We start from the raw sequence: 26,380 nt of genomic DNA on the forward strand, positions 1-26,380 counted from the left end.
CATGATGATGTTATAATTTGGCCTATCAATATTTTGTATAGATCAATGGAAGTGTATGCGCCATGCGCACACTTAATGTGAAGTCTGGAGACGCATGGCGTAAGGAGGAGCGGCTTTTACGCAAATGTGGAATCTCATCGAGTCTGTCCAATGACAGAACGGCTGAAGTTATTATTAAATAACGTCAGACAGCTGCATGGTGTAAATAGGCCCTGTATCTAGAACAATCTGACGAGGTTTTCCACGGTAAGACATTTAAAAATATATATATATATTCTATGAGAATCAGTGTTGTAGCTTGTCTTCAGCAAACCAAAATGTATCCAACGACTGTAGCCTGTATCTATTTCTGCCCCATTGAATCGTCTGTAGACTGTTGCTTGTATCTATTTCTGCCCCATTGAATCGTCTTTAGCCTATTGGTAGATAGGCTATTATAGCACTGTCACTATTCTAGTCACAGTGTTATAGTACATTTAAAGTAAATGTCCTACAGGCATAGATTCCAACGTCATATATCGAATAGACATGAATAATGCCAGATTGGATTGATCCTAGGTTGACGTGTGTTTTTTTCCCCCAGATGGCCATGTCTCTGGCTGACAGAGCTCTAGGAGCCATCATTGGATCAGCTGTAGCCGACGCAGCAGGTAATAACTATAATACAGATCGTTGGCATTACTGTAAAATTGTTTTGACTTTTTGTATAAATAGGGAGTTTTTCTTGACCAATTCTAGGTGCTATAGTTTCAGCCTGTAAATAGGGTGCAGTTTTATTTAATTTTTTACAGATTTTCTATAATGTTGTTGGAATTTGGTTTATAGATCTCCCATCACATGGTCTCTTCCCAGAGGCAAACATAGATAAGTGCTCACAAGTAGCCTAGCCCTAATGTATGATTTAGAGCATAAAATGGCGTCATTGTATTCAGCATCAGCGTGTTTTAACTCTGTGACATAACGTTGAAAACCCTGCACCATCCCTTCTAGCCCAGCAATTTAAGGATAATAAAATATACACATAATAAACAGACATTTACTTTGGCCATCAGCTTCCCCTCATGACATGACGTCACTCTGACTGTCAATCCCATCCCAGCCCAGCCCCTGCACTGGGTGTACGACCTGGATAAACTGGATGGCTTCCTGAATGAGGCCCCTACACCTGAGTTCAGGCCCAAGTCAGCCAACCCTTTCTACCGCCGTGACACGGGGAACCAGAGCTGCTACGGGGACCAGGCCTTCGTGTTGCTGGAATCACTGTCTGAATGTGGAGGTAGTCAAACTGTTCTAGTGTAGTCTGTTCTATTATTATAGTGTGGCACAACTTTTGAACTAACTGTTATCTTAAGATAACCTCAAAACTATTCCTTTAGCTACACAGCATCTTCGTAGATTCAGACCTCGTCATTTTTTTTCTTCCCTTCTCCCATTTTGTTCAGGTCTGAACGTCAATGATCTGAGAAAGAGGACATATAACTTTTTTGGGCCCAGGTCAGAGTATGACACCCCTGTCAATGACCCGTACAGGGATAAGAGTGGTAAGGAAACCTGATGATGAAGGCTGAAAGGAATGAATACACTCCATTCAGGATGACGTAGTGGATAAATATAGTTGCATCTAAAATAAAACAAACATGACAGGACTGTGAGCATGTATTATTATTTTATTTTTTTAGGCTGTGGATATCCGACCAGCAGATCCCTAGTCTTAACTCTTACTTTACCCTAACCTCACCCCTTCCTCTGTCAGGGGAAACTGGCCTCCAACCATGCATGTTAATGATTGTCAAAAAAGATGAATGTGTTGTATTGTGTGTCGTGTAAGAACCCAAACCCCAGCTGCCCATTGAGGGACCATGGCGACATGGAAGTATAAAGAGCTTCATGAAAAACATGGACGCCGGCAAGGAAGAAACAGGTAAACAATAACAACAACAACAACATTATGTGTATACTATACATAAGTGATATATGTAAAATAAAGCCTTATCAGCTCTAATTTTGCCTAACGTCTCTCGGGTCTTATTCTAGGATGTGAGATGGACTTTCAGCCGGATGGCATAGCAAAGCTGGCTCCGATCGTGGCGTTGTATGCTGGGAAGCCTGACGTGCTGGAGAAGGTAGAGGAGGCTGTCCGAGTCACACAGAACAATGACGCGTGTGTGGCTGAGACACTGGCAGCAGCAAGGTCAGTTTCCTGTATAAAGGAAACATACTGTACTGTATATGTACAGGTATCATGACATGGTGATCACAAGTGCTCTGAGTTCAGGTGGGCTGTCGCGCTTCAGTAAATAAAGGAAAGGAGGGGTGCTCAACAATGACAGAAATCATGTGAAGGACTTACCAAGAAAAACTTCCAAACGGACTAGGTAGAAAGGAGGTGGAGCACTCCACACAAAGGCAAATACATTTTATTTTAGCTCACTTTAATCCATTGTACAGGATGCGAACAGATGACTGACGTTTTGACATTGCAAAACACAACATTACAGACCCAATAACTCTGGTTATACACAGAGCAAAATACAACATTACAGACCCAATAACTCTGGTTATACACAGAGCAAAACACAACATTACAGACCCAATAACTCTGGTTATACACAGAGCAAAACACAACATTACAGACCCAATAACTCTGGTTATACACAGAGCAAAACACAACATTACAGACCCAATAACTCTGGTTATACACAGAGCAAAACACAACATTACAGACCCAATAACTCTGGTTATACACAGAGCAAAACACAACATTACAGACCTAATAACTCTGGTTATACACAGAGCAAAACACAACATTACAGACCCAATAACTCTGGTTATACACAGAGCAAAACACAACATTACAGACCCAATAACTCTGGTTATACACAGAGCAAAACACAACATTACAGACCCAATAACTCTGGTTATACACAGAGCAAAACACAACATTACAGACCCAATAACTCTGGTTATACACAGAGCAAAACACAACATTACAGACCCAATAACTCTGGTTATACACAGAGCAAAACAACATTACAGACCCAATAACTCTGGTTATTCATTTAAAACTCAAATGGCTTTTTCCTTCTTTCTGTTCCAGGATCCTAGAGCATTTCATCCTGAATGGTCCTGATGAGAAGGTCCTGGATTCTGTGCTTGATCAGCTCACTGACCCGAACAGGAAACAGCCACAGGACCTGGACAAAGCTGTGGTTGGTATGTGACTCACTGACTGGGAGGCCCACCCTGGCCTGTGTCCCAATAATCTGTCCTTTCTCTTAAAGTGTGCAGTCGTCCACTACTAACTATTCATGCATCCCTGTATGAATAGTTACCAAGAAAACAAGTAATTCTATTAGAATAAATATGTAATCTAACACATTTCTAATCAATTCTACTATGTTTCAGGCCACATTTACCAGGTGAGGGAGAATCTGTCCAAGGCTCACCAGGATCTGATCCCCAGTGTCTTTCCCAACAGCTGTGGTAAAGCTATGTCGTTTAACACTCATTCACTTTTTAATTGAACCTGTTTGATGTTACTTTTTTTGTGGGAATATGAAATATAAACAGAATTCAACTATGGTTGTCTAACCTTGTCTTGGTCTCAGTCTGTCAGTTGTGTTTAAGTGGTTTAAGTGATCGGGTTGGGTATTGTGGCTGATATTTTCTATTCTACTGTATGGTCTCAATCTCTTAGGTTTGCCTGGTTCGTTCCAAGCGGCGCTGCATGGGGTCCTGACGGCTAAGGAGTTTGATCAAGCTATCAGGGACACCATGGTCTGCGGAGGATGCACTTGCAGCAGGAGCTCATTCATCGGTGCCTGTCTAGGGGCTCAGGTACTATGGACACTTAACACTTACACTAGTCTTTTCTTATTTACCACTGACTTTGCTAATAGTTACTTATCGAAGAAAATGCTTAGTTACCCTTTTAAGATGAATGTAAGTTGCTCTGGGCAAGAGCATCTGCTAAATGACTACAATGTAAACATGTATCAGGGCTCTGGTATGGAACACTATATAACTAGGACCTAACTAACTGTGGATCTCTTCTGGATGTTCTGGTGACTTACTGAAATGACTCGGGTAACTATGGACACTGTCAAACAGTGCTTTACCTGGTCAGGTAACAATGGACACTAATAAACAGGGCTTTAGCTGGTCAGGTAACTATGGACACTAATAAACAGGGCTTTACCTGGTCAGGTAACTATGGACACTATTAAACAGGGCTTTAGCTGGTCAGGTAACTATGGACACTATCAAACAGGGCTTTACCTGGTCAGGTAACTATGGACACTATTAAACAGGGCTTTAGCTGGTCAGGTAACTATGGACACTATCAAACAGGGCTTTACCTGGTCAGGTAACTATGGACACTAATAAACAGGGCTTTACCTGGTCAGGTAACTATGGACACTATTAAACAGGGCTGTACCTGGTCAGGTAACTATGGACACTATTAAACAGGGCTGTACCTGGTCAACTCGGGGACATACCTGTAATGGATCTCTTCTGTATAATCTGATGTCCTAGGGTCAGGAGTTTCCTGGCCATGTTTATGACTTGGCTGGGAAAGACTAGGGCCCAGAGGGTGTTGCTGTTCAAGTCACATATGGTCATGAAAAACTCGGGACTCCATATTAAATACAAATTTCATTATGGTTAGATGTTTTTTTTTGAGGAACTCAAAAAATAATATTACTAACGTTTTTAGTAAATGTTTTTATCCGTACAGATTGGGCTTCAAGGCATCCCTAACTCATGGAAGACCAAGACACTACGGTACAACTCTCTCCTGGAACACGGCAAAAAAGTGACTGAACGTTATCACCAAATGTAATCCAACTACTTCTGACCGTTTATATTCACATTCTAGATGACCACGTATGTAATGTAACCTTATTATCACCCGTCCCCTCTATCTTCACTGACTGGCGCACTTTGACAGAATGTTAAATGAAGGTCCCAGACTAAACTAGTGGGTTGGAACTGGATGCTCGTGATTCTGTTGACTCGCATGTTGTATGAAGATGTTTCTACTTGTTCTTTTCAATGAAGGCATTTCTATAATAAAGCCATCCTTATAAACACTTACTCTGTGACTTGATGTTTGTAAAGCCCACCATGGCTAGGAGAGATGCTCGTGGAGTAATGTGAAGATGACTCAGATGCCTAAAGAAAGATCTGGTAAAAATGGGTTTAACGTGAGGTGAAATGTAGGTTAAAATGCTCCCTCCATTAGATATGCACTGGCCTAAAGCCCAGTCTGTTTAGTCAGTCTATGACCACGACTCCTTACCACAGGATTACACTGTAGTCTGTCTGAGATGAAACCATGTTCTTTTTCCTAATGTTTAGAGAACATTCCCAGAACATTCCTACATTTCTTAAACAAGAACATTTTTGGCCAGAACCACCCTTGCTGGACACTGTCCATTCCAATCTCTGAACTCATACACACAAGTTGAACCTGCGAGCACGCGTGGTGGCACACTCACAGCCAAAGGTTAAATAAAGGTTAAATAAAAAAAATATTAAAAAGAAAAACACCATTGCAATGATATGAGTTACCCAATGAACTGCAGAAAAGAGTATGGCATGTTATGTCATTTAATGTATTTTATTCAACATGGGATTTTTTCCCCCTCCCGCCTAAGACCCTCTCTCACCACATCTGACGCAGAAAAGCTTTTTTCATTCATTCATTTTCAAATCGATTATGGAAATGCAGTATTTTGGGGGGGTCAAATTACAGCCCATCTAAAACAGTGTTCAACAATTCTCCTTGTCTACGAATCCCTAAATGGAATTGAACCAGCCTATCTTGTCAGATCTACTCTTCCCCCTATGAACCTCCATCCACGCTATGTTCAACTCAGGACAAACTGCTCCATGGCCCCAGGGACCTGGCTCCTCCCACGCACCACACCGTTGGAACTCCCTTCCTGACAAACTCAGGGCTGTTCAGACGGTTGGGGCTTTTAAAGCAGGCCTTAAGACTCAGACGGTTGGGGCTTTTAAAGCAGGCCTTAAGACTCAGACGGTTGGGGTTTTTAAAGCAGGCCTTAAGACTCAGACGGTTGGGGTTTTTAAAGCAGGCCTTAAGACTCAGACGGTTGGGGCTTTTAAAGCAGGCCTTAAGACTCAGACGGTTGGGGTTTTTAAAGCAGGCCTTAAGACTCAGACGGTTGGGGCTTTTAAAGCAGGCCTTAAGACTCAGGTGGTTGGGTTTTTTAAAGCAGGCCTTAAGACTCAGACGGTTGGGGCTTTTAAAGCAGGCCTTAAGACTCAGACGGTTGGGGCTTTTAAAGCAGGCCTTAAGACTCAGACGGTTGGGGCTTTTAAAGCAGGCCTTAAGACTCAGGTGGTTGGGGTTTTTAAAGCAGGCCTTAAGACTCAGACGGTTGGGGCTTTTAAAGCAGGCCTTAAGACTCAGACGGTTGGGGCTTTTAAAGCAGGCCTTAAGACTCAGACGGTTGGGGCTTTTAAAGCAGGCCTTAAGACTCAGACGGTTGGGGCTTTTAAAGCAGGCCTTAAGACTCAGGTGGTTGGGGTTTTTAAAGCAGGCCTTAAGACTCAGACGGTTGGGGCTTTTAAAGCAGGCCTTAAGACTCAGACGGTTGGGGCTTTTAAAGCAGGCCTTAAGACTCAGACGGTTGGGGCTTTTAAAGCAGGCCTTAAGACTCAGACGGTTGGGGCTTTTAAAGCAGGCCTTAAGACTCAGACGGTTGGGGCTTTTAAAGCAGGCCTTAAGACTCAGGTGGTTGGGGTTTTTAAAGCAGGCCTTAAGACTCAGACGGTTGGGGCTTTTAAAGCAGGCCTTAAGACTCACGGTTGGGGCTTTTAAAGCAGGCCTTAAGACTCAGGTGGTTGGGGTTTTTAAAGAAAAAATGAAATTGGCATGGTCCACAACCAAAAACACATATGTAAGTTCAGCATTCTTAATGAACTAGAAAATGAACAGTTATTTCTGGTTGTTTGTCAAAGTGAGTTGGCTGACTCATTGATCCTCTGCTCTGTAGTATACCCCTCTGGTATCTACAGTGGGATGCATAGTATTCAAATGTTTATTATGTATTATGTCCTTTATATGTCACAACACATCTTAACAATATGTGTTAACATACACTATATATACAAAAGTATGTGGACACCCCTTTCAAATGAGTGGATTCAGCTATTTCAGCCACACCCGTTGCTGACAGGTGTATAAAATCGAGCACACTGCCATGCAATCTCCATAGACAAACATTGGAAGTAGAATGGCCTGTACTGAAGAGCTAAGTGACTTTCAACGTGGCACCGTCATAGGATGCCACCTTTCCAACGAGTCAGTTTGTCAAATTTCTTCCCTGCTGGAGCTGCACCGGTCGACTGTAAGAGGTGTTATTGTGACGTGGAAATATCTAGGAGCAACAACGGCTCAACCTCAGTGGTAGGCCACACAAGCTCACAGAATAGGACCGCAGAGAGCTGAAGCGCATAAAAATTGTATGTCCTCGATTGCAACAACCATTACCGAGTTCCAAACTGCCTCTGGAAGCAACGTCAGCACAAGAACTGTTCGTCAGGAGCTTCATGAAATGGGTTTCCATGGCTGAGCAGACGCATAAAAGCCTAAGATCACAACGTGCAATGCCAAGCATCAGCGGGAGTGGTGTAAAGCTTGCTGCCATTGGACTCTGGAGCAGTGGAAACGTGTTCTCTGGAGTGTTGGATTCCGCTTCACCATCTGGCAGTCTGACGGACGAATCTGGGTTTGGTGGATGCCAGGAGAACGCTACCTGCCCGAATGCATAGTGCCAACTGTAAAGTTTGGTGGAGGAGGAATAATGGTCTGGGGTTGTTTTTCATGATTCGGGCTAGACCCCTTAGTTCCAGTGAAGGGAAATCTTAACACTACAGCATACAATGAAATTCTAGGTGATTCTGTGCTTCCAATTTTTTGGTAACAGTTTGGGGAAGACCCTTTCCTGTTTCAGCATGACAATGCCCCTGTGCACAAAGCGAGGTCCATAAAGAAATGGTTTGTCGAGATTGGTGTGGAAGAACTTGACTGGCCTGCACAGAGCCCTGACCTCAACCCCATAGAACACCTTTGGGATAAATTGGAACGCCGACTGTGAGCCAGGCCTAATCGCCCAACATCAATGCCTGACCTCACTAATGCTCTTGTGGCTGAATGGAAGCAAGTCCCTGCAGTAATGTTCCAACATCTAGTGGAAAGCCTTCCCAGAAGAGTGGAGGCTGTTATAGCAGCAAAGGGGGGACCAACTCCATATTAATGCCGATGATTTTGGAATGAGTTGTTCGACAAGCAGGTGTCCACATACTTTTGTATATGTTATGGGAGTATTATTTCAGTGATACTTGTGGTCATGGTAATGAAACAATCGAACAAAGAACACAAAACACCAAAAAAAACATAATTCAATCTTATTCATAATTTTTTTTTCTCTCTCTCATCACTTCTCAATTCAGCCATTTTACTGTTTTAAATCGTTCCCCTTTTGTTGCACGCTGGGAAGCACTTCATGACATCATCTGTGGAGGGCAACCAATAGAAGATAAAGCACACATAGTACCTACTTAAACAAAATGAAGGAAGTTTCCTTTAAAATTATTCATACATATTATCCTGCCAATCACTAAATGAAGAAGTTTAAGAAAAATATTAACTTAAATTGTACCTTTTGTAATGACCACCCAGAAACTGTGTTGCATCATTTTTTGGCATTGTATTCATGTAAGGAATCTGTGGCAAGACATCAGTAGATTTATAATTGAACACATTTATGAAGATTTTACACTATTGTGGGGAGATGTACTGCTTGGATTCTTTACCTACGATAGAAATAAGTTGCATTTTTAAATTTAATTAATTTAATTATTCTTTTTCATTATTCTTCCCTAGAATTTCTAAGCAAACAGCTGGAGGCAGGGCTTTCTCCTATAGAGCTCCATTATTATGGAATGGTCTGCCTACCCATGTGATAGATGCAGACTCGGTCTCAACCTTTAAGTCTTTATTGAAGACTCATCTCTTCAGTAGGTCCTATGATTGAGTGTAGTCTGGCCCAGGGGTGTGAAGGTGAACGGAAAAGCACTGGAGCAACGAACCACCCTTGCTGTCTCTGTGTGGCCGGTTCCCCTCTCTCCACTGGGATTCTCTGCCTCTAACCCTATTACAGGGGCTGAGTCACTGGCTTACTGGTGCTCTTCCATGCCGTCCCTAGGAGGGGTGCGTCACTTGAGTGGGTTGAGTCACTGATGTGATCTTCCTGTCCGGGTTGCCCCCCCCTTGGGTTGTGCCGTGGCGGAGATCTTTGTGGGCTATACTCGGCCTTGTCTCAGGATGGTAAGTTGGTGGTTGAAGATATCCCTCTAGTGGTGTTGGGGCTGTGCTTTGGCAAAGTGGGTGGGGTTATATCCTGCCTGTTTGGTCCTGTCTGGGGTATATCCTGTCCTGTTTGGTCCTGTTGGTCCTGTCCTATCATTGGATGGGGCCACAGTGTCTCCTGACCCCTCCTGTCTCAGCCTCCATTATTTATGCTGCAGTAGTTTATGTGTCGGGGGGCTAGGGTCAGTCTGTTATATCTGGAGTATTTCTCCTGTCTTATCCGGTGTCCTGTGTGAATTTAAGTATGCTCTCTAATTCTCTCTCTTTCTTTCTTTCTTTTCTCTCTCTCGGAGGACCTGAGCCCTAGGAACATGCCTCAGGACTACCTGGCCTGATGACTCCTTGCTGTCCCCAGTCCACCTGGCCGTGCTGCTGCTCCAGTTTCAACTGTTCTGCCTGCGGCTATGGAACCCTGACCTGTTCACCAGACGTGCTACCTGTCCCAGACCTGCTGTTTTCAAATTGACCAACAAAACACCACGTTTTCTTACCTTACGACAAGAAAGGTAAGTATATATGTTTTACTCTTCTAACAAAAAAGCTGTTAGAATTATAAGTGTCTGTATGTCCCTTAAGGTCCTTGTGTAATGTGATATTTTACCCCCTAGCCCGCCCCGAGCCCCACCCTCAGCCCCACCCTTAGCCCGCCCCCAGCCCCACCCCTAGCCCCACCCCTAGCCTAATTGTCCTTTGTATATTATTTATATATACTTGTGTTCCCACATGCACTTCCTGTATTGATTTGTTGTTAATAAAAATAATAAAGCACACAGAACAGTTAGGGGTCATAAATACCATCTTTATGAACAAATCTTTTATATGAGAAGTTTATCTGATTCAGTTTAATAAGACGTCCTTGACCATTAATGCCATATGTGCAATGATTGATTTGTAAATTCAGTTAAGGGATAGTTACGGGGGTAATGAACTTGACGACATCGCGACGACTTGCAGTGGGTACAGAACAACAACAACAAAAAATCACTGGGCAAAAAAAGGGTCAATATCAGGTGATATCTTTATCTATATATTTCCGGACATCTGCCATTTTATTAGATACAAGGAGTAGACATAGTCCAGATACGCATGTCCTTAATTTCATATATGGAGCTAGGATATTCTCCGTTTTGGGACAGTTTCTAGAGTACATGCGAACCTCAGAAATCTCCCTGCTACCATATGAACCCAGGGAGATTTCTGGGGTGAGATACAGTATGTTCAAAACACACACCTGAAGCGTGTGCACCGTTTACATTTTTGTAGAATAATCTAATTCCGGAAAAGGTATGTCAACATATTGACATCTAAACCTTTATACTTATATACAGAAATGTATCATATCTGCAGTAATTACCTAATAATTTATGTATCCATGTAAAAACTAAAAATTATTTAAATATGTAATATTCATCCTCGTATGTCTGATCGAAAATGGGCTAAATTTGTCCAGCGCCCAAATTATTTGACCTGTTCAAGGCTGAAAATCATCGTGCTTCTTCAGATGAAGGTGACATATCCGAGTATACATTCACACCATATTCAGTAGTAGGCTACAATGCACGGAAAGGCAAACATTGCCATATTTAATCCAAGTTGCTATTTACAAAGCACAACTCTGCTATTTTTGTTAAAAAAAAAAGACATCATAGTAAACCCAGAGCTACAATCACTACACATGGTTTTTCTAAAAAATGCAAACACTGGCCAATCTTTGCTAAAAATGTATTTTATTTATTTAATAAGAAAATAAAAGTTGCACAGCCTCCATACCCCTCCGGCTCTCTTTGTTATGGACGATGTTTGCGATGGGCAGATTAGGTCTTCAGCAGCATTCCCTCGCAGTCCAGACCCAACGTGGTGGTAGTGTTGGTCTGTGATCCACTCCAAACTGTCAATGCATAAATCATGAATCAAAATTGTGTCTATTGCAAAAAAATATTGTCCTTTCACATAACCATACCACAAGGTAGCTACACTACCTGCTTCATTCATGATGAGAAAACGAACTGGAATAAGCCAGCTAGCTAACTTTGTTAGCCAAGTTGCTAGTTAGCAAGCTAGCTTATATTAACCAGTAATACGAAATACGCTTAAACTTTTTAAAATTGTTAACTTAGCTGTCACCTTAAGGCTTGATAGCGGGCGGGTAAAACAAAATTACCCTGAAGGGAAGGCAACTTCGTTATTTATTAGATAGCTTCTTGATTCTAGTTACTAAAATAAAATAAAAACATCTCAAATTAGCTACTTTCTTTAGCGTTAACTTCTTTGAGGTATTTTCAGAACAGATTCTAATTTCTTTGTTTCTCCAGTTTTCAGTTCGACCACACCATTTTACCCCCTCAGTTGGAACTAGGCTAGTCTATGAGTTACAGTGATTTTAGCTTATGGTATGTGGCTTTATAACTGAAGTCTGAAAGAATGATATTAATTTAATATTTGTCACATTATTGAACATGTCCTCAAAAGTCAAATAAGCATCATAAATGTTCCTTATCTAGCATATCAAAAAGCATACCTAGATCCTGATATGGACCTTAGTCAATAGCATAGATATTGTAGAAAATATACTGTGTAGGATCTACTGTCAGTATTTGTCATCATATAGAGAAAATAAGGTGTCCATAGACCTATCTCAGGATATCTAATGAGTCAATATCCGACCATATCATGTATGATATCCGTAGGGAATCCAAAAATGATTTCTGCATGAAAGGAAAAATATGGATTTCATATTTGTCAAATTATTGAGCATGTGCTAAAAACTCAGAAATGCATCAGAAATTGTCCTTATTTTAAGCATTGTGTCTATTGCAAGAAAATATTGTCCTTTCACATAACCATACCACAAGGTAGCTACTCTACCTGCTTCATTCATGACAAGAAAACTAACTGGAATAAGCCAGCTAGCTAACTTAGTTAGCCAGGTTGCTAGTTAGCTAGCTAATTTAGTTAGCCAGGTTGCTAGTTAGCTAGCTAACTTAGTTAGCCAAGTTGCTAGTTAGCTAGCTAATTTAGTTAGCTAATTTTAAGCATTTTGAAAAGCATAAAACATCGAGATATGGACCTCAGCCAAGAGAATCAAACCTGGAATCAACACAGCTCCATATATTTTTCAATCTTTACTAATGACATTGAGTAAAGCCAGTGTGTCTATATGTATGCGGATGACTCAACACTATACACGTCAGCTACTACAGCGAGTGAAATCACTGTAACACTTTAACAAAGAGCTGCAGTTAGTTTCAGAGAGGGTGGCAAGGAATATGTTAGTCCTAAATATTTCAGTAACTGAAAGCATTTTATTTGGGGACAAATCATTCACTAATCCCTAAACCTCAACTAAATAATGTAATAAATGATCTGGAAATTGATCAAGTTGAGATGACTAAAATTCTTGGAGTAACCCTGGATTGTAAAACTGTCATTGGTTAAAATATGTTGATACAACAGTAGTTAAAATGGGGAGAAGTCTGTCCATAATAAAGCGCTGCTCTACCTTCTTAACAACACTATCAACAAGGCAGGTCCTACAGGCCCTGTAGTTTTGTTTCACCTGGACTACTGTTCAGTCGTGTGGTCAGGTGCCACAAAGAGGGACCTCGGAAAATTGAATTTGGCTCAGAACAGGACAGCACAGCTGGTCCTTAGATGTACACAGAGAGCAAACGTTAATAACATGCATGTCAATCTCTCATGGCACAATATGGAGGAGAGATTGACTTCATTACTTGTTTTTGTAAGAAGTGTTGACATTCTGAATGTACCAAGCTGTCTGTTTAAATGACTAGCACACAGCTAGAACATCCATGCATACCCCACAAGACATGCCACCAAAGGTCTCTTCACAATCCCCAATTCCAGAACAGACTATGGGAGGCGCACAGTCCTACATAGAGCCATGACTACATGGAACTCTATTCCACATCAGGTAACTAATGCAAGCAGTAGAATCAGATTTAAAAAACAGATACAAAATACACCATATGGAACAGTGGGGACTGTGAAGAGACAGGCACAGACACACATACACATGATAAGACATGCACCCTACACACATGTTCACGTGGATTTTGTATTGTAGATATGTGATGGTAGAGTAGTGGCCTGAGGGAACACACCGAATGTGTTGTGAAAAGTGTTTTGTGTTGTGAAAAGAATGCCAAGAGTGTGCAAAGCTGTCATCAAGGCAAAGGGTGGCTATTTATTTTAAAGAATCTCAATTATAAAATATATTTTGATTTGTTTAACACTTTTTTGGTTACTACATGATTCCATATGTGTTATTTATTAGTTTCGACGTCTTCATTATTACTCTACAATGTAGAAAATAGTACAAAATAAAGAAAAACCCTTGTATTAGTAGGTGTTCTAAAACTTTTGACCGGTAGTGTATATCTAAAAGACAGTGTGGATATGGTGCATATCCACAAAACTCCAAAGATGCATTGGAAATGGTGTGTACAGCCTACACACTGGTCTAGAATATCAAACAATTGTCATGTAAAGATATCCCCTGATGTGGATCCTTTTCACCCAGCGTGTAGGCTATACAATTTGTTTTATTTTTATACCACCATCCAAAAGGGCACTGGGGAGTTTTTTATTTATTTTTATGATAAACGAAACGGAATAGAGCTGAGCACAGGCAAAATCCTAGAGGAAAACCTGGTTCAGACTGCTTTCCAACAGACACTAGGAGACAAATTCACCTTTCAGCAAGACAAGGCCAAATATACACTATACACCTAACTATATACTTACCAAGGTGACAAGGGGTATGAATACAAATTGAAGGCGCTGTATATTTCTCTAATATGCCTGGGAATACTTTGGAACATATTTCCAAAATTAAAATCACATGGAGCTCATTTGCTGGTGTTTGTACAGTCTTTTATGCCCAACAAATTATTTACTATTAATTTTTCAATCCTTTGTTGGGGAACCCTGCCATAGTCTGTTCACAAGATAGTATTGTGTGCCTAATCTGTAACAAAATGAGCCAGGTTTTCATCCAATTGGCAATACATTTTCATGCTAATATTAAAAAAATATTCATAAAAACAACATGCGCATTTTCCCACCAGAGATGTTCCCATCAAATTGAGTTGTTGCGGGAAAAAATATGTGCGTGATGAGGTAGTGCACATAAAAATACCCTTTGCGGTTAAAACATGGGTTTCCCTTGCATTTTCAACCCTACTGGTAATTTTCTCACAGAAAATGTTGCATTATATAGCGTGTGCCCACTCTGTTGTAGATACCTGCGCTCTAGCCAACGGCTCGCAGATACAGTGCGGGTATAGCGTACATCCGTGGTTCCCCAACCTTTTTCGGTTACTGTACCACCAGTACCCCTGAAGTGCCTCTGTACATTTTACTGTTAGGTCTATGGTCTCATGAGTCTTCCGAAGTACCCCCTGCCCCTGGTTGGGAACCACTGGCCTACACGATGAGACTATTATGGACAAAAGAGCGAGATTCTTTTCATTTGTCAAACGGCAGCCAAGCATCGGAAAGGAGCATCAAGCTCATCACTTTGCACTTTTACCACCCTGTGAATTTGATCATTATTTATTTAATCTGTAGCCTAATAAACTGCACGCTTTCCCGACGAGTCATAGTGGGAGGATCGCACCATATGTCATCGCGTGATTCCAACATTTCTCGCATAATTAATTTTACGGACACAAAAAGATCACACAATGTCTATCATATTTAGCTTTGTCTACATTTGAAAAAAATATGTTTCCATCCTGCCTTACATGACATTTTCTTATCCGACATGTACTTTACTCGCATAAAAAGGTTGGATGAAATCTGGCCATGGAAATGCAAAAATCCGGTCTGTTGTTTCCTGAGAACTTTGTTCTGAGAATTCCCACATTCTCCCAAGTGTTCCCTTTCAATTGCTATCATGGTTATGCATATGTGTAGCGGGTTATTTCCGGTAGAACTCAAAATAAAGGATATTCAGGTGATACATTTTCTTATTTAGCTGGACTGAGTATATTCATTCCTTTGCAGTTAGGTAATACTGTATGTTATGCAGTAGTTTGAATTACAATAATGGAGTCAGGACACAAGATGGCGCTCTTACTATTGTGTTGGACTAGCGATCAAGGCAAGTGAGTTCTGTACTGTCACTTGATGTAGTTGAGTCATTCTCATGTGCTTACTTATACCACTGCGTTTCAGGTAAAGATTCCTTTATTTGTCCAAACCGAGAGTGTTGAGAATGTATAAGGTGTTCAGGAACATGGTGTGTTACATTCTTTAAGATGTTTATCGGTAACAAATTAATAAATTTGACCAGAATGCAATGAAGCTAATAAGGTCTGGAGCTAAGATAGATAGATATCGGATGGACCGCTAGCTAGTTTTAAAGGGGTGCCACCAGTGAATCTCAGGTATGCGTGTCCATATTCAAATAAATATTTTGTAATACATATTGCAGTCAATGTATCAGACTGTATAATTGTATAAAAGGGAGAATATGTCATCTCATGGTTTAAATGTAAAAATGGATTAAATGAATTTAATAACAAATTATTCCTACTAATCTACACAACCTCCTCCACATTTTCAAAGTGAACAAAACATTTCCAAATGAAGACAAAATAAGAACTGAAGACGTATTGATTGCGTATGTCTTCACAACCCAGGGATAAGACTTGGTGGAATCACTCGGGGCCGTCCTCCTGGCCCGGTACTGTCACGTCCATTCTCTCTCCGGTCCTGGCAACCCATCTTTACACACACCTGGCAACCATCAATATGCACACCTGCAGCTCATCATCAGTCACACCTGGACTTCCTTACTTCCTTGATTTACCTACCCTTTATAAAGCACTCTTTTGTTATCAGTGATCAGGTAGTATTGTTTGTTTCCATGTCTGACTCTGAGCTTGATTTGTGGTGGTCTATGGTTGTTATTATGTGCACTATGTTACAATCTTAAGTAATGCCATACATTCCATTGTTATTAAGAGCTGTCGTTTTATGTTGAGGAACTACGGTTTTGATTAGAACAGTGGAGAAAAATTAATTCTGATAATCATACACTGCTATTTATTGTTGATGAGAAGATGTCACTAATGTGCATTGTGAACTGATAATAAAGCCCTGAGTAATGAGCTGTTTTTTGGCATGATTTGGTGAAAGATGTGAAGCTTTCAAAAAGCCTTGTTTTCATTCACCCAAAAAATTACTACATTCACAATTCCTGGTTTCATACTTAATTTAGTTAAAACCATCATCACCGATCCAGTCCTCCTAAGCAGTGGCGGTTCTAGCTTGTATGGCTCCCTGGGTGAACCCCCCCCCCTTCAGCCCCCAACATACAAAAAAAAGCACCATTCTGCACTAACTGTCATTTTTATTCAGACATGTATAAATGTCCATATAAATATATACAAAATCAGACTCATAAATATCAAAAAGTAGTAACATAGACAAATAGAATTAACTTTGTGTTGATTTGGCGCTCGAGCATCAATACATTACCCATCCCCCAAAACTGTCAACCAAGTGTCAAGACTACATTACCCATCCCCCAACACTGTCAACCAAAAGGCAAGACTAAACCAATTCACCTTGGTGGTGTGCAGACAGATTTTATATTATTCTTAACAATTTCGCACACAAAAAAGAAAAAAATGCAACAATATGTCTGTGAAACTATATATTCACAGTTTTATGAATGAATTGTGGTTTATTTGGTAGCATTTCGTAGTGTGACTGATTTTTACTAATTGCATTAGTACTGTACAAAGTTAGAGGTGCACTATTTGATAGATTCCCCTGCTCCCCCTACCTCGGGCTTCCAGTGGGGAGACCTGAGGTCAACCTACCCCCGCCCCCCTCACAGACTAGAATCAGGGCGCCCACTTCGACGATGTTAATTGACCCACAGTACCACATGGTGACATGACATCATTGACGTGACGTGCAAATGAGCGATAGAAAACCCATTGCGCAAATGTCACTATTCCCCCCCAACATTGTGCTGGACTCCCGTACCGCCCCCGGCAAGATGCCGCTCTGGGTGGCTGCCCATGTCGCCTATACCTAAATCCACCACTGCTCCTCTGGCACGCTGACCAGCACTTAGTAAGGAGATGGACCCCCTGAATTACACAACAAGGGGCCACGCCCTAATTAACTATGAGCCACTCCTGGGACTGGTAGACCAACAAGGGGCCACGCCCTAATTAACTATGAGCCACTCCTGGGACTGGTAGACCAACAAGGGGCCACGCCCTAATGAACTATGAGCCACTCCTGGGACTGGTAGACCAACAAGGGGCCACGCCCTAATTAACTATGAGCCACTCCTGGGACTGGTAGACCAACAAGGGGCCACGCCCTAATTAACTATGAGCCACTCCTGGGACTGGTAGACCAACAAGGGGCCAAGCCCTAATTAACTATGAGCCACTCCTGGGACTGGTAGACCAACAAGGGGCCAAGCCCTAATTAACTATGAGCCACTCCTGGGACTGGTAGACCAACAAGGGGCCAAGCCCTAATTAACTATGAGCCACTCCTGGGACTGGTAGACCAACAAGGGGCCAAGCCCTAATTAACTATGAGCCACTCCTGGGACTGGTAGACCAACAAGGGGCCACGCCCTAATTAACTATGAGCCACTCCTGGGACTGGTAGACCAACAAGGGGCCACGCCCTAATTAACTATGAGCCACTCCTGGGACTGGTAGACCAACAAGGGGCCACGCCCTAATTAACTATGAGCCACTCCTGGGACTGGTAGACCAACAAGGGGCCAAGCCCTAATTAACTATGAGCCACTCCTGGGACTGGTAGACCAACAAGGGGCCACGCCCTAATTAACTATGAGCCACTCCTGGGACTGGTAGACCAACAAGGGGCCAAGCCCTAATGAACTATGAGCCACTCCTGGGACTGGTAGACCAACAAGGGGCCAAGCCCTAATGAACTATGAGCCACTCCTGGGACTGGTAGACCAACAAGGGGCCGTTCACAATGCATCAACCGGTTCTACCCCGTTCCATATTACCACAGCATCAGTTAAACTGGACAACCTTCCATTCAATGTCTTATTTTTATTTTTAATATATATATTTCTTAACAATACAATTCACAAACGGCAAAATACATCCACAACATCATCCACAATTTTTCCTGTCACATGGCTTCAAACTGCATCATTTTGTTTCTCCTTCCGTCGCCACATCTCCAGCACCCCCATCCCATCTCTACCGCCCCCATCCCATCTCCAGCACCCCCATCCCATCTCCAGCACCCCCATCCCCATCTCCAGCGCCCCCATCCACATCTCCAGCGCCCCCATCCACATCTCCAGCGCCCCCATCCCATCTCTACCGCCCCCATCCCATCTCCAGGGCCCCATCTCCAGCGCCCCCATCCACATCTCCAGCGCCCCCATCCCATCTCCAGGGCCCCATCTCCAGCGCCCCCATCCACATCTCCAGCGCCCCATCTCTACCGCCCCCATCCCATCTCCAGGGCCCCATCTCCAGCGCCCCCATCCCATCTCCAGCGCCCCCATCCACATCTCCAGCGCCCCATCTCCAGCGCCCCCATCCCATCTCCAGGGCCCCATCTCCAGCGCCCCCATCCCATCTCCAGGGCCCCATCTCCAGCGCCCCCATCCACATCTCCAGCGCCCCCATCCCATCTCTACCGCCCCCATCCCATCTCCAGGGCCCCATCTCCAGCGCCCCCATCCCATCTCCAGCGCCCCCCATCCCATCTCCAGGGCCCCCATCCCATCTCCAGTGCCCCCATCCCATCTCCAGGGCCCCCATCCCATCTCCAGTGCCCCCATCTCCAGGGCCCCCATCCCATCTCCAGTGCCCCCATCCCATCTCCAGCGTCCCCATCCCATCTCCAGCGCCCCCCCATCCACATCACCAGCGCCCCCATCCCATCTCCAGTGCCCCCATCCCATCTCTACCGCCCCCATCCCATCTCCAGGGCCCCATCTCCAGCGCCCCCATCCACATCTCCAGCGCCCCCATCCCATCTCCAGTGCCCCCATCTCCAGCGCCCCCATCCACATCTCCAGCGCCCCCATCCCATTTCCAGTGCCCCCATCTCCAGCGCCCCCATCCACATCTCCAGCGCCCCCATCCCATCTCCAGTGCCCCCATCTCCAGGGCCCCCATCCCATCTCCAGTGCCCCCATCCCATCTCCAGCGCCCCCATCCCATCTCCAGCGCCCCCATCCCATCTCCAGTGCCCCCATCTCCAGGGCCCCCATCCCATCTCCAGTGCCCCCATCCCATCTCCAGCGCCCCCATCCCATCTCCAGCGCCCCCATCCCATCTCTACCGCCCCCATCCCATCTCCAGGGCCCCCATCCCATCTCCAGTGCCCCCATCTCCAGGGCCCCCATCCCATCTCCAGCGCCCCCATCCCATCTCCAGCGCCCCCATCCCATCTCCAGCGCCCCCATCCCATCTCCAGCGTCCCCATCCCATCTCTACCGCCCCCATCCCATCTCCAGGGCCCCATCTCCAGCGCCCCCATCCCATCTCCAGCGCCCTCATCCCATCTCCAGTGCCCCATCTCATCTCCAGCGCCCCATCCCATCTCCAGCACCCCCATCCCATCTCCAGCGCCCCCATCCCATCTCCAGCACCCCCATCCCATCTCCAGCGCCCCATCACCCACGCACTTTCAACATTTAGATAATAAAGCGTTTGACCTTTCCATTGTGTTAGTGATGGAGGATTGGTTGATTTCCAGTTTTTAAATATATGTTTCTTCAAGATGATTGATGAGAAAAGTAACTTCCAACCCATCAGGTTTCTCACTGCACCTCATATGACATGTCTTGAAATATGCAGACAGAACGGATTAAAAGACATTTACATTTAGATACTTCTGACAGCCAACTTTCTAACTCTGCCCATAACTTTTGGACTTCATAGAATTCCCAGAAGGCTTGGGGTCATTGAGTCATTGTTAACACCTTCTATTCAACATTCCCCCCATGATTAAAATCAGTCTTCCAATAGTGTGACTGGATGTGAGGTGTTTCACTTCTTAACAACCAAATCGTTGGTTGGGCCATCTAGTGGATTGGGCTGCTACTTGTCTAGGATCTTCCAAAAGCTTGGCTAGGATGAGACCCCTGCAACCCCAGAGACTTTTGTTCCAACAGCTGCAGCTGAAGGGAGGGTGTGGGATTCCCAGTTTTATTGATGTTCTTAGTTATGGACTTTTCTTGTCCTTGACTGTGTCTTCCTACAATCTGTCTTGTCTTGACATTTGAACATGTAAAAATAAAGCTGTCCAAAAAGAAGCAGGTATTTAACTGATCAGTATAATGGCCATGTCAAGTATAAGTCGGTTTTGTATATGGTCATATCTTCTGGTGCGCGGCTCCAATGACAATAAAGCAATGCCAAATGACTTTAGATATATTGCTGTGGAAGCTGGATGTATTTCTGACACATGGCCATATTGAGTTTGTAAATGATCTGTTGCTTTGGTACACTTCTTGTAACTCTGCCATCGACTGTATGGGATCACATTGGAGATTCAAGAACAGCTCAGCAGATGTGGTTTGATACCGTCTCTCTGACGAAGGGTCATAAAACAATCCTAAACAACTTTAGGCTGCATGTATTTCTGACACTCAGTTTCAGAACATGGCCATTGGCCGCGGAGAAGGTCACAGACCGGGATGACTACTTTGTGTCTGTGTGACATTAATATTACATTTGGCCCTCCATTGACGTCATCCTGCATGCTGAAAAGTGAAAACCTCATAACCTATACCAGCTATCCTCAACAGGCGGACTGCGGTCCGCATCCAGACCCAGAACGGGGTCATTACGGACCACAGGTCCCGACAAAAAAATTATAGCATATAGTTATTCGTTTTTTTTAAGGAACTCAGTCAGGCTTTCAACTTACCCTTGAAATTTGTAAAAGTAGAATGCACAAGCTGCAATTTCTAAGTGTGCAGTTTTCCTCTTGTCACGTCAGTCACTGCCGACCTTAGAGAGATGAATTAAAGAGAACAATTTATGACAGTTGATCAGGGCTCCCGACTGGCGCAGTGGTCTAAGACACTGCATCTCAATGGGGCACCCGAGTCGCGTCAATGCCTGGTTTGTATCCAGGCTGTATCACATCCGTCTGTAATTGCAAGTCCCATCGGGAGGTGCACAATTGGCCCAGTGTTGTCTGTGATAGGCCGTCACTGTAAATAAGAATTTGTTCTTAACTGACTTGAAAAGTAAAATAAAAAATAAAAACAACAGAAAAAAACAAGCCCATGTCAGCTAATGTTTTTCAGCTGACCGGACCTTCTCAAATAGCATTTGAGTACCCCTGACCTATACTGTGTTCCACACAGAGATCCGATACAGACCAGCACATTATTTTGACCTTATTAGTCCATCATGAGGTCCTCACATTGCCTTTATTGGCCACTGTAATAAATTTAGTGCAAAATATGGGTCCTGGAAAATAAGATCTGAGTGAACCGAGCCCAGCTCGGTTGTTTTGTGGAGCCATGCCACAGCTTGTGACATTTAATTTCCAGATTTAGATTTTTACTGGCTGTGACATTTTAATGGATGAAATCATGTAAAAAAAATGCTGACATGAGCCAAGGCGTTGGGGTGTCTCAGACAAACTCCTGTCCGTGGCGATGAAACTACTTTGCAAGCACAGACTAGGGGCTCGATTCAATCCATAAACCACAAGATCTGCGTTGTAGCACGGGTTGACATCTAAAGTACATTTCCTATTGAGCCGACAGATGCAGCGTTTACTGTGAATTCAGTCTCATTGCCTTTAAATGTCAATCGCACTACAATGCAGATCTTCCACGCTACGGATTGAATGGAGCCCTGAGTCACACCCTTAAAATGTATTGGATCAAGACTTCCATTCCGAATCCTCCCGGCTCTGCCAAAATACGTCAGATATGTACAATGTCAGTTTTATTATGCCAGTTTACTAATGCCAGTTATTAATAGTGTATCAGGGCTATGCAACTTCTGTTCTGGACAGCCATCCACATGGTGTTCAAACTTTTATTCCACCCCAGCATTAACACAACGCCTTCAGCTAAGTCAACTGATCCGAATCTTCAATTTGGCCCGTAATACCTTGAAATCAGGTTCAGTACGTTAGTGTTGCTGTGGAAGAAGTACAAATCAGTTCATTCAGGAAGTAAACTGTGCACAAAGATTTTTTTAATGAGAAATAAAAGTTCACTTCCTGAATTGACTTTGAAATTATTTGAAATGACCCCAGCCCTGTTCTCAGTACAGTGCTCAGAACATTGTGAGAAGACCCACGGCTTTAAAGACAGTTGAGGTCTTTGTGGCCAAATTAACAGTTTTCTAGTTGGGTATGTCAGGGGTACATATTCCTCTGACACTGATCTAAGGTCAGTTTTATTATTTAATCCCCTCCATACGTATTTGGACAGTAAAGCTACATATTTATGTTTGGCTTTTAATGAGAAATAAAAGTTCACTTCCTGAATTGACTTTGAAATTATTTGAAATGACCCCAGCCCTGTTCTCAGTACAGTGCTCAGAACATTGTGAGAAGACCCACGGCTTTAAAGACAGTTGAGGTCTTTGTGGCCAAATTAACAGTTTTCTAGTTGGGTATGTCAGGGGTACATATTCCTCTGACACTGATCTAAGGTCAGTTTTATTATTTAATCCCCTCCATACGTATTTGGACAGTAAAGCTACATATTTATGTTTGGCTTCTATACTCCAGCATTTTAGATTTGAAACAGAATGTTTCACATTAGGCGACAGTAGAGAATGTCACACATATCTGTTTTACCGTATAGAAATGAAAGCACTTCATGTTTTGGTTGTGTTTTGGTCCTTATAAACCAATGTATAGGGCTCTTATGAATGATATTATTCATCAGTATTAAATAAGTGGCTTATAAATGTGTGAATAGCTAGCTTGCTAACATTTACAAATGTGGGATTAATGATAAATAAATGATGGATAAACTAATTACTAATCAATTATAAATGCATTATTATTACAGTGTGGTATTTGAAAGTGCTATACTGAACATTGAAATAGTGTTCTAACTCTAAAGCAAACCCCAGGTAGCTAGAATCCTGCTGGACCGTTTTAGACAACTGATATGTGAGACAAATAAGAGTGTCTCCAGCATCTTCAAAATATCATCTTCTAGATTAATAAATACACATTTGATTCAACAGTTTAATGAGTGATTATTGAAAGCCAAATACAAAATGACACAAAAACAATTGTGAAAATATATATAAAGTTGTTGACATGGAATAATTCCACAAAAGTTTCACTAAATATTCTCAGATAAGATTTTATGAAAACGGTTAATGGTATTACGGGCAACATGGACTGACTCCATTACAGTACTTGAGGGGCCGTGGTTGTAATATTGGAATAAATTTGATAAATAAACGAGTGATGTTGTCCTAATTATTAAATTACCTCTCGTTTACGTATATTCTGTGAAATTCCATTGAGAGACAAATATGATATTACAAAGTCATGTAACGGGAGTGTCTGGGATGCTCCCTGGAGTGGGAGGGGCTAGTGAGACACTGACACACAGAGATCTCTCATCCAATCCATTTCCTTCACCAGGGTGGTCCATAATTAACTTTTGCTTGGTTGGCACTTTCAACCAGATATAAGGAGGCTGAGGCCCCAGCATTCATAAGTCAGATACCTTCTTCCTCTGTGGTAAGACTCTCTCTCTACCTCCTTAGATTTCTACATTCACTCAGCATCTGAGGTAGTAGCTAAATGCAATGTTTGAATCGAGTTCTGCATTTCCTTTGTGCACGTCTCTTATAAGATTTTACAATATGCAATCAAGTGGCATTGATTAAAACAATTTTTATTATTATTATTTTTACATTAAAGGTGTTATACTTAAAATCTGTCACTTTAATTCACAGTCAAAAGTGGTGCTCCTGCACTTGTTTGTAAATTGAGGGGGTGTTCTAGAATGTAACTGGGTTTTCAGAGTTATTTATTTAAATTCTTGACAGAATGTCTAGTAAAGTGAGTTACCAACCAGGAAAATGAAAGTTACCAGTTGCACCTGTAGTTGAATTGGACATGGCTGTAGTGATTTGAGTTGAATGATGCCATTCAAAATGTTTTCTAGCCTTTCGGGGGGCTAAATGATAAGGCTTTAGAATTTACAACACCCTAATGTTTCACAGGGTCCTCCAAGAAGTAGAAATTCATCTGTAGGAGGGGAAAACGAAGGTGAGACATTGTTTGTCTTCATATAAAAATGATGAAAATATTCTGTGAGAGATACCGCTGATCTAACTCTGTTGACTGTGGAGGAAGCACCACAGAGTCACTCTAGATTGTTGTTTAATCTGTTTCCTAGTAATCCGTCACCATGAGTACGGACGCGGAGATGCAAATCTATGGCAAGGCTGCCTTGTACCTTCGTAAGCCTGAGAGGGAGAGGATGGAGGCACAAGCCATGCCGTTTGATTCAAAGAACGCCTGCTATGTGACAGATAAGGTGGAGCTGTACCTAAAGGGTTTGGTCACTGCCAGAGCCGATGGAAAGTGTACTGTGACAGTCACAAAACCTGACGGCAGTAAGGAGGTAAGCTTGATCTGAAAAGTATTCAAGTTCAAGTTTGTGCAATTACTCTTTCTTGAAAGATAGATGTAGAAGTATTTCTTTGTTTTTTGTAAGCAGAATATAACCTTTAAAAATGGCATGAATTATTGATATTAATTAGTCAATAATATCCATGTGTGTGTCAATGGGTGATAACAGAGTAGTTGGGTTAAATGGCAGTATGCATTTGAACTAACTAAGGAGCAAAAAGCGTTCAGTCATGTCCAGTTTGATCTGTGTGTCATGTAGATTTCTGACTGTTTCAGGAAGGAAAAGAGTTCAAAGAAGCAGACATCTATCAGATGAACCCCCCTAAGTACGACAAGATTGAGGACATGGCCATGATGACCTACCTGAATGAAGCCTCTGTGTTGTATAACCTCAAAGAGCGTTATGCAGCATGGATGATTTATGTAAGAAACCTGCATAAACATACACATACATACACAAACATAAGAAATACACACATACAGTCCTACACATACAGTAAATGACATAAGAAATACACACATACAGTACTACACATAAATGAACGGTATAAACCAAAACATACCACTTCAGTAGACCAACAAGAAAACAAGTACATTTATCCGATTTTATTTCATACAGACCTACTCTGGGCTCTTCTGTGCCACGGTGAACCCCTACAAGTGGCTCCCCGTGTACGACGAAGAGGTTGTCAACGCCTACAGAGGGAAGAAGAGGATGGAGGCTCCACCCCATATCTTCTCCGTCTCTGACAACGCCTTTCAGTTCATGATGATTGGTACGAGCTCTCATGGATGGGTGGATGGATGGATGGATGGATGGATGGATGGATGGATGGATGGATGGATGGAGGGAATCTACTGTTTCTCATGTAGGTTTGAACATTTTGCCTTGAATATCGGATTTCATTAGCCTTGAATAGAAAATATTCCAAAATGAAATTCATGATATACCCATAATGTTTCATGAGTATAATACGCATGATGTTTTTGGGTTCCAGATAAGGAGAACCAGTCCATCCTGATTACGTAAGTTGTTTGTGCTGAGCGATTAACCAAAATGTCTGGGGGGTTTTTTAAACTAGGGAAAGGGGATACCTAGTCAGTTGCACAACTGAATGTATTCAACAGAAATGTGTCTTCCGCATTTAAACCAACCTCTCTGAATAAGAGAGGTGGGGGGGGGGGCTGTCTTAATCGACATCATCGGCACCCGGGGAGCAGTTGCTGGGGGTTAACTGCCTTGTTCAAGAGCAGAACAACAGATTTTTGCACCTTGCCGGCTCGGGGATTCAAACCAGCAATCTTTCCATTACTGGCCCAATGCTCTTAACTGCTAGG

General features: G+C 42.7%; 3 protein-coding genes across 3 annotated transcripts in view; all 3 read left to right on the forward strand.

The window, feature by feature from the left end:
• The first annotated feature begins 113 nt into the window (after positions 1 to 113).
• On the forward strand, positions 114 to 5,097 carry LOC139550123 (crystallin J1A-like). Its single transcript, XM_071360768.1, has 10 exons — positions 114 to 246; positions 584 to 650; positions 1,100 to 1,276; positions 1,443 to 1,541; positions 1,829 to 1,921; positions 2,035 to 2,191; positions 3,098 to 3,213; positions 3,406 to 3,483; positions 3,698 to 3,837; positions 4,739 to 5,097. The coding sequence occupies exons 2-10, from the start codon at positions 584 to 586 to the stop codon at positions 4,841 to 4,843; spliced, it is 1,032 nt and encodes a 343-aa protein (XP_071216869.1). The 5' UTR covers positions 114 to 246; the 3' UTR covers positions 4,844 to 5,097.
• Positions 5,098 to 17,384: 12,287 nt separating this feature from the next.
• Positions 17,385 to 20,100, forward strand: LOC139551376 (uncharacterized). Its single transcript, XM_071362861.1, has 4 exons — positions 17,385 to 17,450; positions 18,845 to 18,983; positions 19,112 to 19,343; positions 19,440 to 20,100. Exons 1-4 carry the CDS (start codon positions 17,385 to 17,387, stop codon positions 20,098 to 20,100), a joined length of 1,098 nt encoding a protein of 365 aa, XP_071218962.1.
• Positions 20,101 to 24,629: 4,529 nt separating this feature from the next.
• LOC139550124 (myosin heavy chain, fast skeletal muscle-like) overlaps positions 24,630 to 26,380 on the forward strand; it is a 21,441-nt gene continuing 19,690 nt past the window's right edge. Inside the window, exons 1-5 of the mRNA XM_071360769.1 lie at positions 24,630 to 24,676; positions 24,807 to 25,034; positions 25,319 to 25,465; positions 25,662 to 25,818; positions 26,041 to 26,068. Of these exons, the coding sequence (XP_071216870.1) occupies positions 24,819 to 25,034; positions 25,319 to 25,465; positions 25,662 to 25,818; positions 26,041 to 26,068 (548 nt within the window). The 5' untranslated portion in view covers positions 24,630 to 24,676; positions 24,807 to 24,818. The remainder of the gene's footprint in view (positions 24,677 to 24,806; positions 25,035 to 25,318; positions 25,466 to 25,661; positions 25,819 to 26,040; positions 26,069 to 26,380) is intronic.

This window comes from Salvelinus alpinus, chromosome 23, assembly GCF_045679555.1.
Source record: "Salvelinus alpinus chromosome 23, SLU_Salpinus.1, whole genome shotgun sequence".
In the NCBI taxonomy this organism is placed as follows: Eukaryota; Metazoa; Chordata; class Actinopteri; order Salmoniformes; family Salmonidae; genus Salvelinus; species Salvelinus alpinus.

What these genes read in the sequence shown, in the direction of transcription:
- LOC139550123 (XM_071360768.1), top strand. Translation starts at nt 584, where the DNA reads ATGGCCATGTCTCTGGCTGACAGAGCTCTAGGAGCCATCATTGGATCA. An exon ending in CCTGGACAAAGCTGTGGTTG is followed by an intron (nt 3,214 to 3,405) that starts GTATGTGACTCA and finishes ACTATGTTTCAG; the next exon opens with GCCACATTTACCAGGTGAGG. An exon ending in TGTCTTTCCCAACAGCTGTG is followed by an intron (nt 3,484 to 3,697) that starts GTAAAGCTATGT and finishes TCAATCTCTTAG; the next exon opens with GTTTGCCTGGTTCGTTCCAA.
- LOC139551376 (XM_071362861.1), top strand. Translation starts at nt 17,385, where the DNA reads ATGTCACTATTCCCCCCCAACATTGTGCTGGACTCCCGTACCGCCCCC. An exon ending in CCGGCAAGATGCCGCTCTGG is followed by an intron (nt 17,451 to 18,844) that starts GTGGCTGCCCAT and finishes TCCCATCTCCAG; the next exon opens with GGCCCCATCTCCAGCGCCCC. An exon ending in GCGCCCCCATCCCATCTCCA is followed by an intron (nt 19,344 to 19,439) that starts GTGCCCCCATCC and finishes TCCCATCTCCAG; the next exon opens with TGCCCCCATCTCCAGCGCCC.